The sequence below is a fragment of the Necator americanus genome, chromosome IV (assembly GCF_031761385.1).
Source record: "Necator americanus strain Aroian chromosome IV, whole genome shotgun sequence".
In the NCBI taxonomy this organism is placed as follows: Eukaryota; Metazoa; Nematoda; class Chromadorea; order Rhabditida; family Ancylostomatidae; genus Necator; species Necator americanus.
The window spans coordinates 28,649,429-28,669,175 of NC_087374.1; the positions used below are offsets into that span (position 1 = coordinate 28,649,429).

General features: G+C 42.9%; 5 protein-coding genes across 9 annotated transcripts; 3 read left to right on the forward strand and 2 right to left on the reverse strand.

Moving 5' to 3' along the window:
- Positions 1-1,133: 1,133 nt before the first annotated feature.
- Positions 1,134-19,743, forward strand: RB195_003049 (uncharacterized protein; the record flags this gene model as incomplete). 5 transcript variants are annotated; one of them, XM_064200554.1, is made up of 13 exons in its annotated part: positions 1,134-1,194; positions 1,807-2,211; positions 3,055-4,722; positions 4,885-5,850; positions 6,727-6,797; positions 10,305-10,495; positions 11,490-11,569; positions 13,715-13,809; positions 16,380-16,446; positions 16,832-17,016; positions 17,070-17,174; positions 18,381-18,527; positions 19,567-19,743. In XM_064200554.1, the coding sequence occupies 13 exons, from the start codon at positions 1,134-1,136 to the stop codon at positions 19,741-19,743; spliced, it is 4,218 nt and encodes a 1,405-aa protein (XP_064056435.1). The 5 variants fall into 5 exon arrangements, with proteins under 5 accessions (XP_064056435.1, XP_013304350.2, XP_064056438.1 ...); XM_064200555.1 differs by lacking the exons at positions 1,134-1,194; positions 1,807-2,211; positions 3,055-4,722; positions 4,885-5,850 and having other exon boundaries at positions 6,756-6,797; positions 16,380-16,461; XM_064200556.1 differs by lacking the exons at positions 1,134-1,194; positions 1,807-2,211; positions 3,055-4,722; positions 4,885-5,850 and having other exon boundaries at positions 6,756-6,797.
- RB195_003050 (uncharacterized protein) lies at positions 1,662-2,174 on the reverse strand (the record flags this gene model as incomplete). Its single annotated transcript, XM_064200558.1, has 1 exon — positions 1,662-2,174. The coding sequence occupies one exon, from the start codon at positions 2,172-2,174 to the stop codon at positions 1,662-1,664; it is 513 nt and encodes a 170-aa protein (XP_064056436.1).
- On the forward strand, positions 2,279-4,760 carry RB195_003051 (uncharacterized protein; the record flags this gene model as incomplete). The annotated part of the gene is made up of 2 exons (XM_064200559.1): positions 2,279-2,394; positions 3,044-4,760. 2 exons carry the CDS (start codon positions 2,279-2,281, stop codon positions 4,758-4,760), a joined length of 1,833 nt encoding a protein of 610 aa, XP_064056437.1.
- Positions 7,395-8,123, reverse strand: RB195_003052 (uncharacterized protein; the record flags this gene model as incomplete). The annotated part of the gene is made up of 2 exons (XM_064200560.1): positions 7,395-7,513; positions 7,679-8,123. 2 exons carry the CDS (start codon positions 8,121-8,123, stop codon positions 7,395-7,397), a joined length of 564 nt encoding a protein of 187 aa, XP_064056440.1.
- Positions 8,280-8,555, forward strand: RB195_003053 (uncharacterized protein; the record flags this gene model as incomplete). The annotated part of the gene is made up of 1 exon (XM_064200561.1): positions 8,280-8,555. One exon carries the CDS (start codon positions 8,280-8,282, stop codon positions 8,553-8,555), a length of 276 nt encoding a protein of 91 aa, XP_064056441.1.
- Positions 19,744-19,747: the final 4 nt, after the last annotated feature.

A 19,747-nucleotide genomic window follows, 5' to 3' on the forward strand; every position in this document is an offset into this window, starting at 1 on the left:
GCCTTCAAGTGATTGCAGTTCACGGCGGTGAACTCTGCCCCCTCCAAGGAAGTTGGCATAAGGGTGCCTAGACTGGTTGGTTTACCTCTTGACAAGGGTTTATACGTAGTAGTCTGGAGAATGTAGGTCGAAATTGTTATTAAGCGAAAAGTCTTCCTACCAAAACATGTCATCATTGTCAGAGAGTTAATTTTAGAGCTTAAGGAAGTAAGAATTATATCTGAGAACTTCGAGCGATCTGTCGAACTTTTTCTCAACGCAGGAGTATTTCCGTGATTCTGAAGCTTCCAAAATCATATTTGGGCTCTTCGGATAATCTTTGGAGTTCCGCTCTAACCTGTATTTTCGAAGTGGAGGAGCCTGGGGTGGAAGTGTCCTCATTTGACTTATGTAGGACTGCGTTTCTCTTCGCAAGTTCATATGCAGTTGATTTTGATCACTCGAAGAATTCCAGTAGGCGTTATAATCGTTATAATCGCAGCTCTTCTACGATGCACCACACTTGACGAACTTTACCACTCTGAAGTAATGTCCTAGTGACACATTTAACTGGCTTCAGAGCCAAGTAGCCCCCATCCCTCTATTCAAATATAGCTGGAATTTCATTTTTGCCCGGATTCTAACGGCACACTATGTGCATTCCTAAAGTCCTAAATTTAAATTAGCACAAAACAAAATCTTTGGACAAAGTTATTGTTGTGAATGAACTATATTCTGTTTTGTTTTGTGCTAATTTAAATACTTGTGAAAGCAGTAAATGAATAAATATAAGTAAATAATCCATAGGCTGTAAAAGCACATAAATGTACTGTTATTGTATTGCAACTGCATAAGTGGGTTTGATCAAGGTCGATCCTCATTAGCTGGGAATCGGACTGCAGTGGTAAGTACCTGGATCCTACCGCAAAACCTCAGTGGCTTGCACCAATCTCTACGTCGTTTTAACGGCACATTCTTCTGCTAGTTCTCATGTTGTTTGGTATTTTTCTGGAGATTTGTACAGAAAGCATAGTGGTTTTTCCGGTTTCTTCAAAACCGACTATTGTTTGGGATTGTTTGATGGATTTACTAACGCTCACAACGTTTTAGAAAACAACGCTCGGTTATTCAACAAATTGACTGCAAATTCGACGATGCTATTCGCTGTGCTCTATCTCATTCATTACCTGATAATGCAGATCGAGTGTAAAAAAGGTTAGTTTTCCTTTCTTTGTACGTTTCTGTAACTCTTGTTCAACATTTTCACATAGTATGTAGTAGTTGTTGAAGATCGGATGAGAGGAAACATAGCCGAAGGGTGCAAACTGCCCGTCGATTTCAAACAAACAACACCACTTCGCTAAGTGCCACGTTGATCACCGCGACTCCCGTTGTTCTTTGAGCTTATCGAGCGGGCGTCAGTATTCCCTCCATGTGTCCCGATCGCCTGCCAGAGTTTGCCCAGTGGTTCCTCTTCTCGCGTGGGACATAAAAAATCATCATAGGTTTCTTTGAACGACTTCGTGAAGAAATCTAACCATAGGGTCGGCGGTCTTCCTGTAGCGCGCCTAATATCGCGGGGAAACCAATCGCTCATGACTCTGGTCCAACAGTTGTCGTTATAGCGTATCACGTGTCCGGCCCACCTTATTTTACTTTCCTTGACAAACGCGGCGACATCTCTAATCTTCAATCGCTGACGTACGAGAAAACTTCGAATCCCGTCCCTCATTTGCGTCGAGCGGGACACTCCTAGCATAACTCTTCCAACAACGTGCGCGTTCAATGACGCTCACGTCGTTTTCTTCCTGCTTGCGAAATGCCCAGGTTTCCGAAGCATGGGTCAAAGCAAGAAGTACGGTGGTGCTGAAGAGGTGAGCACGGAGCCGAGTGTTCTTGGTCTTCTTCACTACATCCTCGATGCTCTTATACCCTCCCCAAGCCGATCGTCTCCGTATAACGTATCCGATGCATTCCGTTATGTTCGTTCCGTTGAGCGTGAATGGGGCATCCGAGACCCATCCGTTTCGCATGAACATCGTCTTTTGCAGATTCAGCTGAAGGCCAACGCCTCTACTTGTTTGGTCGATTTTGGTCAGCATTTGGTCAGCTTGACTGATGCTAGATGTTATCAGAACGATGTCATCAGCAAAGCGCAAATGGTGTGTCTGCCCGCCATCAACCTTCACTCCCATGTCGTCCCATTACAGCTTTCACTTTGGGCTCTCGAAGGTGGCTGTGAATATTTAAGGTGAGATTGTATCACCCTGTCGGACTCCTCTCTTGATATTTTTGTAGAATGGGAAAATTCTGCAAGAATGGCCGTGAAGTTACTGTAGAACTCTCTAAGTACCTTTATGTATCAAGTGGGGACCCTTTGATTGTCCAAGGCTTCAACGACCGCTTCCGTCTCAAGTGAGTTGAAGGCTTCTGCGAGTTGATGAATGTGAGACGGAGCGGTATCTTGTACTCTCGTGATACCTCGATGAGGTTCGTAGTTTCTAACTTTACACTCTGACAAAAGCCATCATGAACCGTTTGCTTAGCACCATCCACCATTTCATGTTTATGTTTGTGTTTATGTCTTTTTTCGTTTCCAATAGCTTTCTGTTAGTCTTATCCTCTTTTTCTCGAATTTGAACAATCTGCTATAAAAAGATTTAAAAAATTTCGGGTAAAAAAAAAAATTGAAGTCCCCACAGTTGTTGCGCTATAAGCGGCGCTGTAGTGTCAGCGGCCTTCTGTATTGCAAGAATTTCAATAGTCCTCTAAGCTTCAAATGGCAAATTCCACATAGTTGAATAGTGAATCATATCTCCTTCCGAAATGTTATATTTTGTCTAGTGCCTTTAATCATCGTTCCTTCGATGAAAATGAAATGAAAATGCTCCACATAAAAGGAGAGCGAATTGTATTCTCATCGGATTTCCCCAATAAACGTTCCCAACGATGATTAGTCGCAACATGGCGAGCACGGCAGCCAACGTCTGATCCTCCGTCTCTCCAGCCGACAACAATCGCGCCGAAACCGCGTCGCAAAATTGCCCACCTAAATACGAACCAGCCTCTTCCTAGCCACGATTCTCGACGTCGTCATTGCCGAAAATGAGCGCACAGCTCCGCCGAAAAATCGCAGTCGAATCGCACGTAAGCACTTGGCACAAACCCTGATTCTATGCGAAGAAGATCTCAAGGAAAATGTTCCCGGATTCGTCTCAACAGCCGTAAATGACGATCTTCTCGACTACGCTGAGCTGCAGGACACCCATCACGAATCGTTGTTCACGAAACTGAGAAAACTCGAAGACCTCAATAAAGAATGGACCACCCTGATGACCAAAGACCCCAACGAAGTAATCATCTTCCACGACTTCATCTCCAAGTATGGCGATTACCGCGATGGCATACAGAAAGCAATCAAAGCACTACAACAAATCGACAGCAGTGAGACTTTCATCCAAGAGGAACTAGAAAAAAGAGGAATCGCTCACACTTTCAACGCGTACTCGACTCCACATTCACAAGACAACAGCAACGTCTCCCACGAAAGAAGCAAAATGCTAAGACAAAGCGCCTCCGCCTATCCATACCACGAAGAACTCCAGCCTCCACCGACGTCCACCTATCCCCCACTATTCCCATCAACCGCGCACCCCCACACGATCGCTCCGAATACCTCCAACCAAACATTCTCTTCAACCATCTATTCTCTACCTCCTTCGTCGAGTACCCATCCCAACGCCACTCATCCCACGATTCAACAGGAAACACTAAACCTCAACTATTTCGACGCGTCGCTGCTCACCCGTCTCGACCTCCCTTCATTCACAGGGAATCTCCTAGAATTCCCAGAATTTTGGGCTCGATACCACGCCCTCATCCATTCCAAGTCAACACTATCAGGAGTAACCAAATTCTCCCTCCTGAAAAGCTGTGTCAAAGGACGAGCTCTTCAAACGATTGATTGCCTTCAAGTCACCGATGACAACTACGCAATAGCTATCGATATCCTGCCCGCTACTTACGACAACCCGTCCACCCGACCCCGCCATCTGATCTATACGCAGTTGTCGAGTCTTCCGCAGTGCGACCCAGATTCCAAACAACTACAAGACCTCTACTTGAGAATGCTTCGACTCGTACGACAGCACACCGCCATGTTCACGCCATATTCACCCGAGTTCGCACTAGGAGCACTATTGTACAACAAACCGCGTTTTGTCAGAGCAAGAATTTACGACATGACAGACGGACAAAAGAACCTGACACCTTCCGAGTTGATAAGGCTGCTTGAACAGATCGTAAGAAAGGAATCGACGTTACGACAAATGGACCTTTCTACCACTCCGCATCACACATCGTACCACATCTCCGAGAAAGTACGACGCCAACTACGACCAATACACATCCAGCAGCAGGACAACCAAAACAGAGGGACCACGCCACAACATCGCCGAATAGTACGATGCCCATTTTGCAATCGAACATCCCACAATGCCATACAGTGTCGCATCGTTCAAACGGCCGAGAAAAGAAGGAAATTCGCGAAAACCAGCAGAATGTGTCTTAAATGCCTACAACAAGGACATCGCGCAATCAGCTGCAGTCGCCCTCCATGTCACAAGTGCGAATTCCATTACCATCCAGCTCTTTGCTTCAAGATCGCTCCCACCACGGATAATTCATCAGCCAGTCGCAGACCACACAAACCCACATCTCCTCAAAACACGCGTCAACATAATGGTGAACGCGTCACTCGCAACATGCACTCTAGGCCGTAAAGCAGAAGCAATATTCGCAACGAACAATCACAAATTAGTCATCCAATACGAACAACCCATGACGCTCATCTTTCGGACGGCACTCCTGAACACAATAAAAAAGACACCGTCGGAGAATTTCAAGAACCCTCCTCATCATACACTGTTACCGTAACCTCAAACAACGACAACCACGATGACATCCACCAAGGGAATTCAATCCTTCTTATGTGCACGAAGGTCACACTGATGAACCCAGAAGATAACTCGAAGAGACTCGAAATAGTCGTGTTCCTGGACAACGGATCATCTCATGCATATATCACAACGGACATCGCCACCCAACTAGAACTCCGCAAAGTCGAATCAGAGGATATCACCGTTCACACATTTGGAACGTGTGATCCCACGACAATACCATCACAGCTCCACACGCTCCAACTCCAACTTGAAGACAACACTCCATACACGATTTCCGCACAATCACTACCAATTCTGACTCAAGCACTAAAGACGCCCGCCATTGCTCAAGACGAAATCACAATCACCGCTCAAGATGTCGACATCCCAACAACGTCATCAACTCCTGGGATACTGATAGGCATGGATCACTTCTGGAATCTGGTACTATCCCCATCTTTCTACTCCATCGTACTACCAAATGAATATCATCTCCTCAACACACGTTTAGGGAAAGTCATATCAGGCAAGAAGCTCACTACTCGTACAATCAATTCAGCAATCAACGAAATCGCTGACCACCCAATGAGTAAAACTCACCTCGACGAAATGGTCGAACGATTTTGGAAATGCGAATCTCTCGAAACAGGAGACGAAGTCACCCGCTCAGCCGACATCACATGTCTCGACTTCTTTAACAACACCACTCGCTACGATGAAACAGAACAACGATACTACACGCGTCTACCATTTAAACTCGAACAGGAATCAGTACCGGACAACTTCGACCATAGCTTCACTTGCCTACGCTCGAACTGGAAGACAGTATCAAAGAAACCGGAATACTTGGACAAATACAACGACATCATACAAGACCAACTTCGAAGAGGAATCGTCGGAAAACCTCCTTCCATCCAGCCATCTGAGCCTGGTACCTTCCTGTCCCACCACGCTGTCATCAATGAATCCAAGAAGTAAACCAAAATCCGTCCAGGGTACAACGCTAGTGCCCGAGTACACAACGTATATATACTATAGTTATTTGTTGCTTTATTTTTTATCGCTGTGAGCGGCTATACTAGAATGAATGAGACAGGATGCGCCGTTTTCTGGAGGGACTTCTATGGAGGGGTCATTATCAGGTGGGTTTTTTCCCAACTATACGCTTGACCCAGGGTGGGACCATCGCTACCCTCACTCGGACTGCAGAGGTGAGCTAGCGAGGGTTCACCTCGATAGCAATCGCTAACTCTATCGCACAAGACTTCAGATCGATTAGATCCGACTGCACCTAATCGGTGGATTTTTTTTCGTAACATTTGCGGTGGAACATCTACTCCTCTACCCACTCTGCAAAAGATCAGGCAAATGCAGATCAGATCAGGAAGATCACGCAAAAGATAGGAAGATTAAGAGCAATACATACAACCTCACATCTATTCAACCCGAAACTCAACAATCAATTTTCTCTCACCAATGGGAGCAATAACCAGTCTTAATGAACGGTTTATTCCAAACGAAGTCGTAGTGGATAACTAACACTGTACCATACAAAAATTAGCAACGTTTTTTCTTTAATTTTTGACAAGATTTTCCTGGGTCTTCAACTTTTATAGACGGAGATGTCTTCCGTCGGCCATAATATGAAATCAAATCAAAATCAAATGGAATGAACAATCGAAAATAAAATTAGGAATCAACAGCCTCTTTAAATCTAGAATACAGTGGAAACATAGATCCATCAAAACGTTGCTTTAAAAACGAAATTTCGGCAAGCACAGTCAATATATGAGAAGATTATTTTAAGGAACTCCATCATTAACGATGTTAGTTGGGATGAACGTCGAATATATTTCAAATTTCGACTTTGCTAAGCAGGTGAGTGGAATCTGTACCTATATAAACTCAGCACTGGAATCTGTACCTACATAGACTCAGTACATAAATCACGTTTAAAAAACTTACACTGGAAACCCACTACACTAGTGGTAAATATTCTTCGAAATGAGACTGAGGCTGTTGGCCCTAGAACTCTAACGTTCAGAATTTGTAACATAACTACCATACTACGGAGATAACAAGGGAACTAAACCTCATTTTCTATTTTCCATTAAAGGCGGAGCATCATGAAAATGAATACAATCTTAGGGTCTCAGTGGGCAAATATAGAGTTCGGGTAGTGGTTTATGAGCGTATAAGTGTGGCCCCACTCAATTTTCCTTGTTCGTACAGAAAAAAGGCGTGGGAAATGGTTTGTTCCTACGAGATACCTTCTGACTGTGCCACCGTTCTGAATGCGATTGCGCACGATGCGGTTCCCTGAGCTTGGTTGTACTTGAATGAACTGCGAAGGATAGCTCATTAATTTCATTTCGACTGCTCCCTCGTATACGGAACATGTACACAAGAGTTGGTACGTTTTTACGCAACTCGTAGGAACAAACGCGGCTTCCTCCACATTTTTTTTTAGAAAGATTAGAAGAAATTAAGCCGGCTCATACTCGCAAACCCTCCACGACGGTTTAGCGCCTCATAGTGGAGGTGACGAACTGCAATACACAGCGGAGGCTCGTCGTCCGGCAGAGTCTCCCAAGCTAAAAAAAGTTCGACACATCCGACATTCTGACTTCTCGGAATCGGAAGTCTAGCTAAGAGTAAACCAATGCTAACCAACTCACCACCATCTTAGCAAAATGTCGCAAGGTGGCTCCCTGATCCATAAAGGTTGGGCGACGACCTGTGGTGCAAGATAAGCTCACCGTGGCAGGGCTGCTTAGTTTGGGGAAAGTCTTTTTGCCACTCCAGCATATTCACTGCCTCACTACCCTGCACACTGGGCCTTGCCGTCTCAGACGTCGGACAGTATGCGAGATCAAGTCTCAGGTTGCTCAGGGCGTCTTTGATTCTGGAACTAGGCAACACAAGGTTTGTTAAGGAACAGTTGTTAGGTTTGTTAATCGCTACGGAGACAGTCTCACATTGTATACTTGCAACGCGAGCATAGTGTCCACAGGCGCTGACCTGCATCCCCTTCTCGGAGCTGCAGAACGCATAAAACTCCACGTAATTGCCCTGCAAGAGACCAACAGCGAAAGGAGCGACGTATGACAGATGAATGCCGCTCCACTCGTCATTCATAGAAAGAAGGTTGCGTTGCGAAGTGTAGGCGGTGTTGGCCTTGTTGTGCATCCATCTGTCGTCCATCTTGTTGATTCTTACGAGATACTGTCACCTCGCCTTGCCATCCTTCGCCTCCGCTCTCTGCCCCAAAAACCCATTAGCATCATCAACTGATACTCACCTACATCAGCAGCTGATGAATCTGAATTGGACGGGCTGGAGAAAGTGATCCGCAACGAAATGTCCTTCTACAAATTCGTTGTCGGTGACTTCATTGCAAAACTAAGAAAGGCTCTAAAAGAATACAGGCTCCGAAGATTTGGACTAGGGGATCGGAATGAAAATGGTAGTCGTCTCGCCGGGCTGCTGTCAGCTGCTCGCCCCTCTCATGGGAATGCTCTTTTCAGAAACAAGATTATCGTCGGTGGAGATGGGAATTGTCCAATGACACAAATCTTGAGGAGATCGGCTACATACCCACCGACCGAAGGTGGTGTCTACTTGACGTTTCTGTAGTATCATCATTTTGCATCCGAATTTCGAAGGCCACCAAGAAATTGTTGGGAAGGAGAAAGACTCTGAAGCTCGATCCGCACGCATCGCACATTTAGCGGTTAGTAGCTGCAGAAAGGCGTTGCAGGAGGACACATTAAAAAACGGGCAAAAAAAGGATTCTCGAAGCAGCGCAGAGAAAGACAATACTAAAAAGGGGCTGCAGGGATTTCAGCGAATATAATATCCCGCTAGTAGCTTTGCTGAGCAAAGACGGAACTCGCATCTCTCTAGTCGTGAGATGGAAATTATTATGGAGAGGTTCTACTCGAACCTTTTCCGTTTTTCATCTTCTGTGTCAACCCCGACCATCCCCACTGGAGAAGCGTTACCACGGATTCTCTCTTGAGAAGTGCGAGTTCCCACCAAGAGCATGAAATCTGGGATAGCTTCCGGACCTAATTTTATATCAGCAAACTTTCTTCGGGATGGCTTGATGTAATTCTAGCGGCGCACATGACGTCCTACCTTCAGAGAGAAAGGATCACAGACCAGTGAAAGATCTCGCTTATCCATAAGAAAGGTGACAGAGAGGAACTTTGAAACTACCGTCCGATACGCTTGCTGAGCATCTTTTATAAACTATTCACGAAGATAATCCTCAAGTGCATATCTAAAACGCTGGATGAAGCCAAGCCTTATGAACAAGCTGGACTCCGTCAGAAGTTCAGCTGCCTGGGCCACATCTAGACCGTGACGAGGATCATGGAGATTTGCCGAGAATACCCTCTGACCCTTGTTCTAACCTTCGTCGAATATGAGAAAGCCTTCCACAGCGTAGAAACGAATACAGTACTTTCAGCGGTGGTCGACGTAATTGTGGACGCATCGTATGTGAGGAAGGAAGAACTGAATAGAAGGATGAGAGCAACATGGGCAGCATTCGTACCTATTAGGGAAGCTACAGACTAGATGACGGAACAAGAACTCCGTGCCCATCTGTTCGACTCGAAAGCTCCTCCAGCGCTCTGTTACGCAGCAGAGACGGGAGCAGACACCGCTGCCACGTCTAGGAAGTTACTTACTACCCACAGAGCTCTTGAAAGATTTCTTTTGAAATTTAACCGGTGCACACAACACCTAGCCGGTCTTTGCAGCTCCGACTTAAGAGCAATGTCCCGTCTTCGTGACCCACCGGAATATATATCGAAAGCAAATAATAGATGGGTCGACCACATTATGAGAAGAATGGACAATAGGTGGACCAAAAGAACGCTAGAGTGATTTCAAGCGTCTATTTTGGAATCCTCCAGAGAGGGCTTTCTCAGGGGGTCTGAGGTAATGTCTTCGCTAAACGATGGACTGAGGCTGAGAGCTCAGCTGGATACGTCTCAAGAACTTTGTCAACGTCACTCACAAAACTTGAGAACATCTTGGATGACAATGGGGAGTTAACCAAACGAGTGGAAGAGAGGGGCACGCACGACCAGTGAAGGCGGGTTATCTAAGTATCTAAGTGAGTAAGTATACTCGCAATCTTCACTCCGAACTCTCTTAATTTTCCTACAGTGACCTCAATATCGTCAGTTTTATTACACGCTGCCGTTAGCAAGAAAGTTTTGTCAAATGAAATAGAAAATAGTAGCATAACAAAATTGGTTAAAGACATAAACTCTTCTTTTTTGCAGAATTAAAACCGTTATGTATCTCTACAAAAGTTTTTGAGACAACGTCCTCTCCTTTTTTAGATTTCTCTCTGTATTGACTTTGCAGACTTTTGATATCATAGTGGAAGTCGAGCAGAGTCTAGCAACACTGGATTCTCGTGAGGTTCGAGAAACAATGCAAGTCGAAAAGACTGCTAATCTTTTCCACGACATTCGATTCGACGCTATTGATAGTCGTATAATAGGTTACGATGACCATGCTGTGCAACTTCCAAATATCACAGGAATGCGGAGAAGGTTAGTTTCAGCATTACAGGATAAAAACTTGTAAAAATTTAAGAATAAGGTGCAAGAGAGAAATTGGCGCAAAGGACGTTCTTATGATCCTATCTTCTATGAAAAGTTAGTAGCAAAGTGAGAAGCTTTTTTTAAATAATTTGTTTCAATTGTAGCCAAGCTTGGTACTGATCTCTTTTTGCTAATAGCTAACGTTCCGGCGTTATCGCCTTCGTCGGAGCTTGGAAAATCGAACCCATCAGTGAATTAACCTCTCAAACGCCTCATCATCCTACAGAAAGCATTCGAACGATAGACAAACACGAGGAACAACATTTCGGCTAGCACTTACCTCATCTGCTGAATCTGGTAACGTGACAGATCACTACGTACGTCAACTATAATTCGGAAGAGTTTTTATAGGGAAACTAACTGCTTATCCCGTAGATCAGAACCGGTACAGATCTTGATATAGGGCTAGTTCAGTTTTGATTGGAGTGCACTTATCTTTATCGCTTATTTTTAGACTTCTGGCAGTTATCCAAAATGCTTTTATTGTTCTGCATGCATTTATCTCGGACTTGAAAGATAGTATCGTAATTCTCGCCTTTATTTCGGAGTTTTCTTGACGTATTTTACGGTGTGCTCCGAGTGGGTTGGAATGCATAGGTTTGGTGCTCTACTCTTTGTTCGTTAAAACTGTTCTTTGCCACTCTTTGTTCGCTAAAATGTTCCGACTGTAAAAAACAACTTAAACAGAAACAATAGTTAATTTGTTATTGTAATAGAGAAGGTCTGTCCTCACATAACAACATAACAGAGTGGTTACATAAGCTCCTCATGTGAACAGATTTGGTCTTTTCAGCACAAAAATGGCTGAGAAAGAATTAGCCGCTGAATTATACATTGTCATATTTGAAAAAAAAGAATTTTAAGGAGGATTTTCAGAATTAAACAAAAAAGCAGTTTTAGCCTAATTCACTAGTATTTTGGAATAAAGCTAAATCCATTTCAGAGAGATGCTGACTATTCCATGCCAATTTTCTCACTACTTTCCATTCGATAGTCACACTTGTTTGGTAAAAATGATTTCGAGTGAGTTCTTTTTTCACACTCTTTCGTTATTTCTCATCTGCTCAATTCCTCAACAGTTGAAAAATCTCTTTGTGGAGAAACGAATTCATCAGAAACTTGCATTAAAGTTTCTCATAAGATATTTTAGTCAAGTCCATCAAGAACATGAAATAAAGCATGCTTTCCAACCTGGTCTCTTTAACTTATTACTTAGTGGCATAATTCCGTTCCATGTACGTTAATGCTTACTGAACTAAAAATTTGTTTGGAATATGATACACTTTTCTATTCCTTCTTCCTTTCCTTGCCTTTTTTAAATTTAAGAACAAATGCTAAGCAGTGCGACGCCACTACCGACTGTCTGGTTTGCATGCACAGAAACCAGCCTTTCTCTTTCTTTTTACGAAATGAAAGGCTAGTGCAGTAACTGCAGCCCATGACAGCTATTGGTTTCAGTAATAAGATGCAAGTGTTCTTTTTTCCAAACTTAAAAACGCGCGTAAAAACAACAACTCATGGCAGAGGCTTACATCTTACTTTTTCGCAGAGATTTGTGTTTGTTTCACTGCTGAGCAGAATGCTACATACAGTAGAGTGACTAATTCTTTGATGGAAGACGAAAACGAAAAAGGTCGCGTCTTTTTCATTTTATTTCCATTAAAAAATCTTCTTTTCTTTTTTCTTAGCTACTATACTGTAGTTTTTTTTCGAAGATTTAGTGATTCTACTGTAGCTCTAGCAGCCCTAGCACAAAAATGAAGCCGAAGTTGTGTTATACATAGTATTAAAACTTCCAGCAGAAGAATCTTGCGATCAAAATCATAGTTTAAGCTTTTCACAGGAGTTCCCCCATGTGCTGCACAAGCGGCCTTTAAACAGTGTGATAGTGCAAAAGTAATGAGCGTTCTCGCAACCAAACAGCGAATTTTCACCTTTTATCAAGAATAGTAGGGCGGGTAGAGCGCAGTCACTACGAGCTCCGCTGTGACTGCGAAATCGATGGCTTGAAACTGCCCTGATGTCAACCATGCCTTTTCGAGTTCAAAAATTTAATACCACCTTTTTCTGGGGGGATAAGAAAACACTAACCTGATACATCGGGTGGCCCTCACAAGTCGCTGTGTCGCTCGCAAGTCATAAGTCAACACGCGTTCTATGAACCTCAACGATTCTGAAGTGTAGCAAAACGTCTGGGTACATCCCAAACGGACTGATACGTCAGAGGCTTTATCCTTTCCTATCTTTACCAAGAATAGCGAATGTCAAACCACGCTGGAGTCAATCAATCGTTGTCAACTAGCCGACTTTGGCGGTTTGTAATTTTGACCTCAACGACAACCATGTCATTAAGGTTGAAATTACTACTTTTGAAAAGCAACGGCAGAAGGTGAGTAGCACTTTCATGCACTGGACCTCCTTCATGCTGAGCACATATACCAGATGCAGCGTTAACGGTTGTGGAATATATTGATTAGACCTGGAAAGAAGGTGTACGCTGGTTTATATTAACTTGGACCTCATTTTACTAACTTTTAAGAGAAATGAAAAAATATCAAGCGGAAAAAAACAGAACATCATTCCACAAGAAAAGTCCCTTGGAAATAACATTACATTCTGTCTAAATAGGTTTTTTTGGCACGCATTTCCAATTTGTAAAAACAGAAATTACTTAAAAATAGCATACAACGAATCTGACGTGTTCAAGGAATCAGCAGGGGTGGGATTGTAGATTGCGGGTTATCTCTGCACATCGTCGTAGAAAAAGCGTGGGAATGGCGCTTGTTTTACGAGGCATGGTACGTGTCACCCTGTACACGCTCCGGCTCCCTCATCTGCCTGTTCAATGGTTTTACTTGGATAGAGAGCCAACGGGAACTCACTGACTTTCGACTGCTCGCGCATGGACGTGGCGCGTTGTGCGTTGCAACGTGTCGTAGAGAACGGGATCTCCAACGCCGTTTTTTTTTCACGACAATTACGGAAAGATGAGTGGAACCACTCCGGACCCCACAATCTGCAACCATCTCCAGCTTTTCCCGCGGATTTCTCGTTCACGTCAGATTGGTGGTATGCTCCTTTTACGTGTCGAGCGGTTGACATGCGTTGCAATTGTGTACAACTTGCGTTGTCTCAGCATAGCTTAGAACACTCAAGAGGCTTTCTCAGGAAGATACCCATCCGACAAATTGCTCCTCAAGTGGCGTGCTCCACAACATATCACCACGGCTCCTTTGAACGTTCCCTACTTCATACTTAACAAGGCAAGTTTTTTTTTTGAATTGTTCATTTCTTCTTAAGCATTTCTATTCTTGATAATACTGCGCATGTTTAAATTGCAATATACTGGAGTCGCCGAAATTCTAACTGAGCTAATTAACCAGACCTAAACTCATAGAGAAAAGGCAAGAAATCTAATGTCGTAGTTTGATAAGATATGTGATAGAGCTAGATTTTGAAGCGAAACACCGTGAGGATTCAGGGTAGACATCTGGGAAGATTTGGATAAACAAAACGTTTTTGAAGATAGCGCCAGTTTTCGCAAAGATTATTTTGAAACTTCGAGCAAACCTTTCAAAAGATCCGGCAGTTTTTAAGTGAACCTGAATAAATTTCGCATTTTTGTCCACGGCGCGTTACGCGTTACGCTTCCCTTTTCATCCCTACTAATTGGCATGTGTATTAAAGTTTGCAGAGAATACTTCATCGGTTACGATACCAGTATTTGTCACGATAGCATTTCACATTATGTTCATAATTGAAAATAAAAGGACTTATCTTCCCTCGCCATTCGGAAGGAAGGAGAATCCCGAAATGTTTATACACTGTTCCAAAAACCTGCGCTCGGCTGCGACTCAGTCGGAGGTGCTCCTTTCCGAGTCGGAGAGTACACTAATTCTCCTTCGCGTACTTCTCCTGCAAGAACGTGAGTATTTTGTTCAGAACGACCAAATCGTAAACAACATCGACTATGCAAGTTGCGAAACCGCCACAGTGCTCTCTGTTGCCAGAACGAAAGGAACAGCTGCCTCTCATCGTTCTGCAATTATGGTGCTGACGACCATCTTGTCGGTACTGAAAAATGCTTGGATAGCTGCAATGGAGATTTTGCCGATCTCTCGCTCAATGATGCCCTTGCGTTGCTCCATCGAAAGAGTAATATCAATCCTGAACTTGAACTATCGGTGCCATCAGCCTCACTTCGCCGTCATTGGGACAGTAGTTCCAAAGACCCGTAGCATAACGGCGAGGGCTGCAGAGTCTCGTGCAAAATTGTCCACTATCTTCGAAATATGTCTGTCAACGGGATTCGCCGCTACGTTTTCGTCAGTCGAACAGCGATTTCGACAAGGAAACACTCGTCGATAAGAGCGTACATGCGCGCGTACGAATCGCTTTACTGCTCGGTTTGATCAGACGTTGCCGACTACGCCCAGGTTCTTCGTCCGCGAGTCCAAATCCGCCTGCCGCACTGTGGCGGCGGCCCAATTCGTATGCAAGTCGTCATCCGCGGTACTTATCGCTGACAAGGCCAAATAGAGAACTTTAATGATCCGGGCTATCTGTTGCTTACTTAACTCCGTGTAACGGCGGAAATTCCCAAACCACTACCTACTCTATACACGAGTCACTGTTCGTCTTCCTGGATGGGTTGGGACTCCCGTAAAGGTACGACGTCCTCCTCAGGGTGCAAGAAATGCCGAAAGAAACTAGTCCTTGTAAGGTTCCTTAGGGTAAAAGTCGCAGATCATGGCCATAATATTGATTGCGTCCAGCGCTCCTTCTAACACTGCTCAAAGAAGATTCCTTTAGTGAAAATGTAAGCAAGCGCTTTAGAATGTGTAGAAATTGCATGTGAACGATTGACGGGCGGGCCCATCACAATCCGGAATGGATACCTTTAAACAATCGCACTGGACAAGGATGACAAAAGTCGCCAACGAAAGCCTTACTTAGAGATTCACGATCAGATAGCAGAGAAGTCCGTGAAAGATGCAAAGCGCTATGGCACACGTGATTGTAAAAGGAAGAAGAGTCTATAACAGATTTAAGCAAGTAAAGGAAGTAGGATTCTTTGAAGGAAAGGAAACATCTGTGCAGTACACTACTACAACTACCAATGTGGTGAAAAGCTATGTTAAACTACAATGCAACGTGAGTTATGCAGAAGGAACCCTAATTACAAACAAATGTGGCGAATGAAAGTTATGAATGGGAAACAGAAGAAGAACAATATCGAAAACAAAGAACAGCGGGGTATGAGGAGTACAAAGAACGAAGAGATGGTAGTGGAAATGTTATATCAAGCGAATAACAGAAGAACAGCAGCCAAGAATATAGTGACGTAGGATTAAGGGGGATACACCAACGGTCCCTTATATAAAATGTCGTGCAAATCCAAATTTGGGAATATTTTTCATTGTCCTGCCTCGCATTCACAACAGTCGCGAAACATTTCGCAACACCCTAACTTGAATTCCAAAACGAACAACGAGTCAAGAAATCCGAAAAAGTGCACACATGACCACAAAGGAAAAAGAACGCAAGGAAGCCCATGACAAGGGAAACACTGAGTAAAAAAAAGAAAGGCGGTAAGCAAGTGAACTCAACTTTGCTCACAGAAGGCAAAAGCTCAACCGTCAACAACAAAGTTAGAAACAGCCAAAAGCAACAACCAAACCTGGATTGGTTGTGCAAGCAAAAATCAAAACAAGCCTCGCAAAAATTCGAAAAAAAACAAACATGCCAGTAAGCACTAAAAATTATCCAAATGCTCTCTGTATCTACAATTGCCACAAATTTCTGAGTAGAACCTTGATTGCTGTCCTTTCAGATGACGCAAATCACTTGCATGCACAACTCGGGAGTGCCATCAGCGTTGACGTCAAGCTCAACGTATGGTGAGGGGACATCTGGTGATTTATATTTATCTTTTCTCAGGAAGTATATATAGTGAGTTAGTGATTCGAGTTGGTATGACGCTGCCTTGAATTCTTCCCTTCCAAACATTTTGCCAAATTAGTCAAGTATTCTATTTCTTCCCCATTTTTCTCCAACTTTTTATACATTTGAGTCTTATTTCTATTTCTAACTAGCAATAGGAGATTTCCCGCTTTTCGTGTACCAGTTCTTTACGGGCAATAGCCTTTCCTGTTATTAGGAAGCATCTAACATATAGCTATACAAATTTTTTTTAAAAGTAGAAATAAGCAAATAATCAACGAAAACTAGGAGTTATTGTATATACGTTTGGAGTGTGTGGGTTCATAGTTTTACAAATTTCAGTGTCGCACTCATGCCTTGCCGTGCGATTTGAGTTTAGTCGGCCTTTATGCATAGCTATGTATCGGTTTTATGTACCCACTTCGTTAGTATTATTCTTGACGTGGTTATCGTTCTATGTGACCCGATCGGATCTCGTCAGTCGAATTCTACTTGTGTCTATCTCCATATCCCTTCAGATATTCTTAGTGAGTTCACATGGATCAATTCATCAAAAGAACTGACTGAAGAACACTTTTAGGGTTGCTTTTTCATATATTTTTCTGCTCTTCATATTACTGTCACGACTCCAGCCGACGTGTGGTGTACGTTGTTGGCGTTTCAATCTGCAGTTGTGGTGATATTTGTAAGTCTACATAATATTCTATATATATACATATTACATATATATATATATATATATACATATATATATATATACATATATATATATATATATATATATATATATATATATATATATATATATATATATATATGATATTTCAAGATATTCATGTCATGTTTCTGTAAAGTTAAATAGAAAAAGTGACAGAACACAAAAAAAGAATTGAGTGCAACATCACACCAGTGCTTACGGTCTTATTGAAACGACGCGACTTGAAGGCATCACCCCACGAGTCTGAGGTGGTTCGGGTTTCAGGCGGGCAATGCCTATACGGAGTCGTAGATTGTGGGGAAGGGAGTGATTCCGTTTATCTCTTCCTGTATCAGTGTAAACGGACGACCCCGAAACTGTTTCTTACGACGGCTTCTGTTGCAATGCGCAACCGTTGCGCCCTCGCCCCTCCTGCGATTCGTCGAAAACCAATTCGAACGAATCGCAGGCGGAGCGCGGAGCCAAAGAGTGGCGCGATGCAATAGAGGGCGTCGTAAGAAACAGCGTTCCGAGGCGGTCCGTTTCCACTGATATAGGGAAAAATGGATGGAATCACCTTCTTCCCTACAATCTACGACGCCGTATAGGCATAACCCACTTGAAAACTGTACCACCTCGATTCGTTAAAGGTGATGCCTTCAATGTGTAGTTGCATATGCGGTTGAACTCGAAGAGATGCTGTGAAATGTTCACTTTCTGCGCCGTTTTATTGGGTCTTACCGCGATAGCAACGGCTTGATAATGCGCCGTAAATCATGTCATTTTGACCCAGCTTAATAAATTATTGTGTATTTTTTCTCCTGCAAGGCTAAAGATTGCAGGTTCGAACCACATCATAGTCATCACGCATAACGGTGATAAGACTTCTGATAATGGAAATGTTTGTTTGAGAAGTCGGATGAATAGTATAAATCAAGTTGTGGAAGGCGTCCCTTCTTTAGGATTAACGCGATTTGTTATGAGGTGGCATAGGGAAAAGTACTAATTTGAACGTCGTTCAAAACCAAATACTGATCCTGCGACGTAGAAAATTAGCAATAAAATGATGTGGAGCTCGACATGCGAGGTATTGAGGGGAAGATATCTTCCTCCTTTCGATGTGTTAGCTCTACTGAAATGTTCGACTTATTGGATACCAGAAATGATTAATGACGTGATATATGGCTAATTTAGCTTTTCATGTCCATGACTATCGAATTTCGAGTGCGGAAATATCATGATTTGTCCATCGGCAGCAAAGATGTCAGAGATGAGAGCAGATCACGACATGAGCGACAAGCAATGAGGAGTGTTATGTACAGAAAAGAGAGCGATAATCCGGTAAGTTCCCGTCATATGAAAACTCCAATTAACCGCAAAATTGATCATTTATAATGCAGTTACATACGACGTTACGACGGATTTTGTTGATGTTGTGATAATTATGAAACTAGTATGAAGTTGTTCCACCACACAGCACTGCACGACCTGCGTTTAATTCAAAGCCATCTAGGATTCTTTTCTCTTTTAGCTTTTCTTTTCTGCTATAGGACGTTAAAAGTAATGCTCTTATCGCTTTTAGTCTTCAGTTGACCTAGTTGACCAGTTGACTAGTTGATTGGGAGTTCTGGCAGCGGTGAACGTTGCGAATGTCACTTGGATTTTTCAGAAACCAAATACTAATATGATAAAGCTAATATAATATAGAAACTAAAATAAAACGAATACATTTATAAAGGATAAGAAAATATGAAGTAATTTGAGTTACACTTGTGTTGACTTCATTTATAATTATTGAACTCGCATATTCGGGCACAATAATGGTTGTAGATAATAGTAGCTGTAACGAGTGCATGGCATATTTTTTCTTGCTTTTATGAAATTTAGAACATCCCTGTGTTTTTCCTTTACTTTATTTTTACACGTTTTCGGTTTTACCCACCCAAGGTGGTTTAAGAATGTCACATCGAGATTATAAGGGGTGGCTTGCAGCATGTCCACGGCTCTGGCTTCAGTGCTAAGCGTTTCAGAAATTTCCAGTTCTTTGCTCATCATCATCTGCAGGATCCGGTAATATTAGCGAGAATTATTTGTTTACCTCTTTCCTGCAGCCTTTTCAAAATACCTCGGCACTTTTTTCTCTGTCTCTGTTCTAATTTCTATTCAGTTAAAGTTATGCTGAGTGATGATGCATTTAAACTATACAAACTATTTAAAACTGCTTAACCTCTACTTCGAAGTTTTGCTAGTACAGATAAAAAATAAATAAAAAAAAGCTGAGATCTGAATACCACTTCACAATTTTTTCTGCCATTATTTTTTCTGCCTCTTCAACTACATATATATGTATATATCAAGTGCAGCAGTTACAATTTTACAGGACAAGTCAGCTTGCAGCACATCTACGGTTGTAGAATCGCGATTTCGACGTTTTCGCGACAAGTTCTCATTATACGCTGCACGTATGGATATCGTGGCACGAGTTGCCTGCCCTCTGATCTACGTAGTACTTACCAGTTTATACTTTTTGTTGTATTTGCTATCACCCTACGAATAGCAGT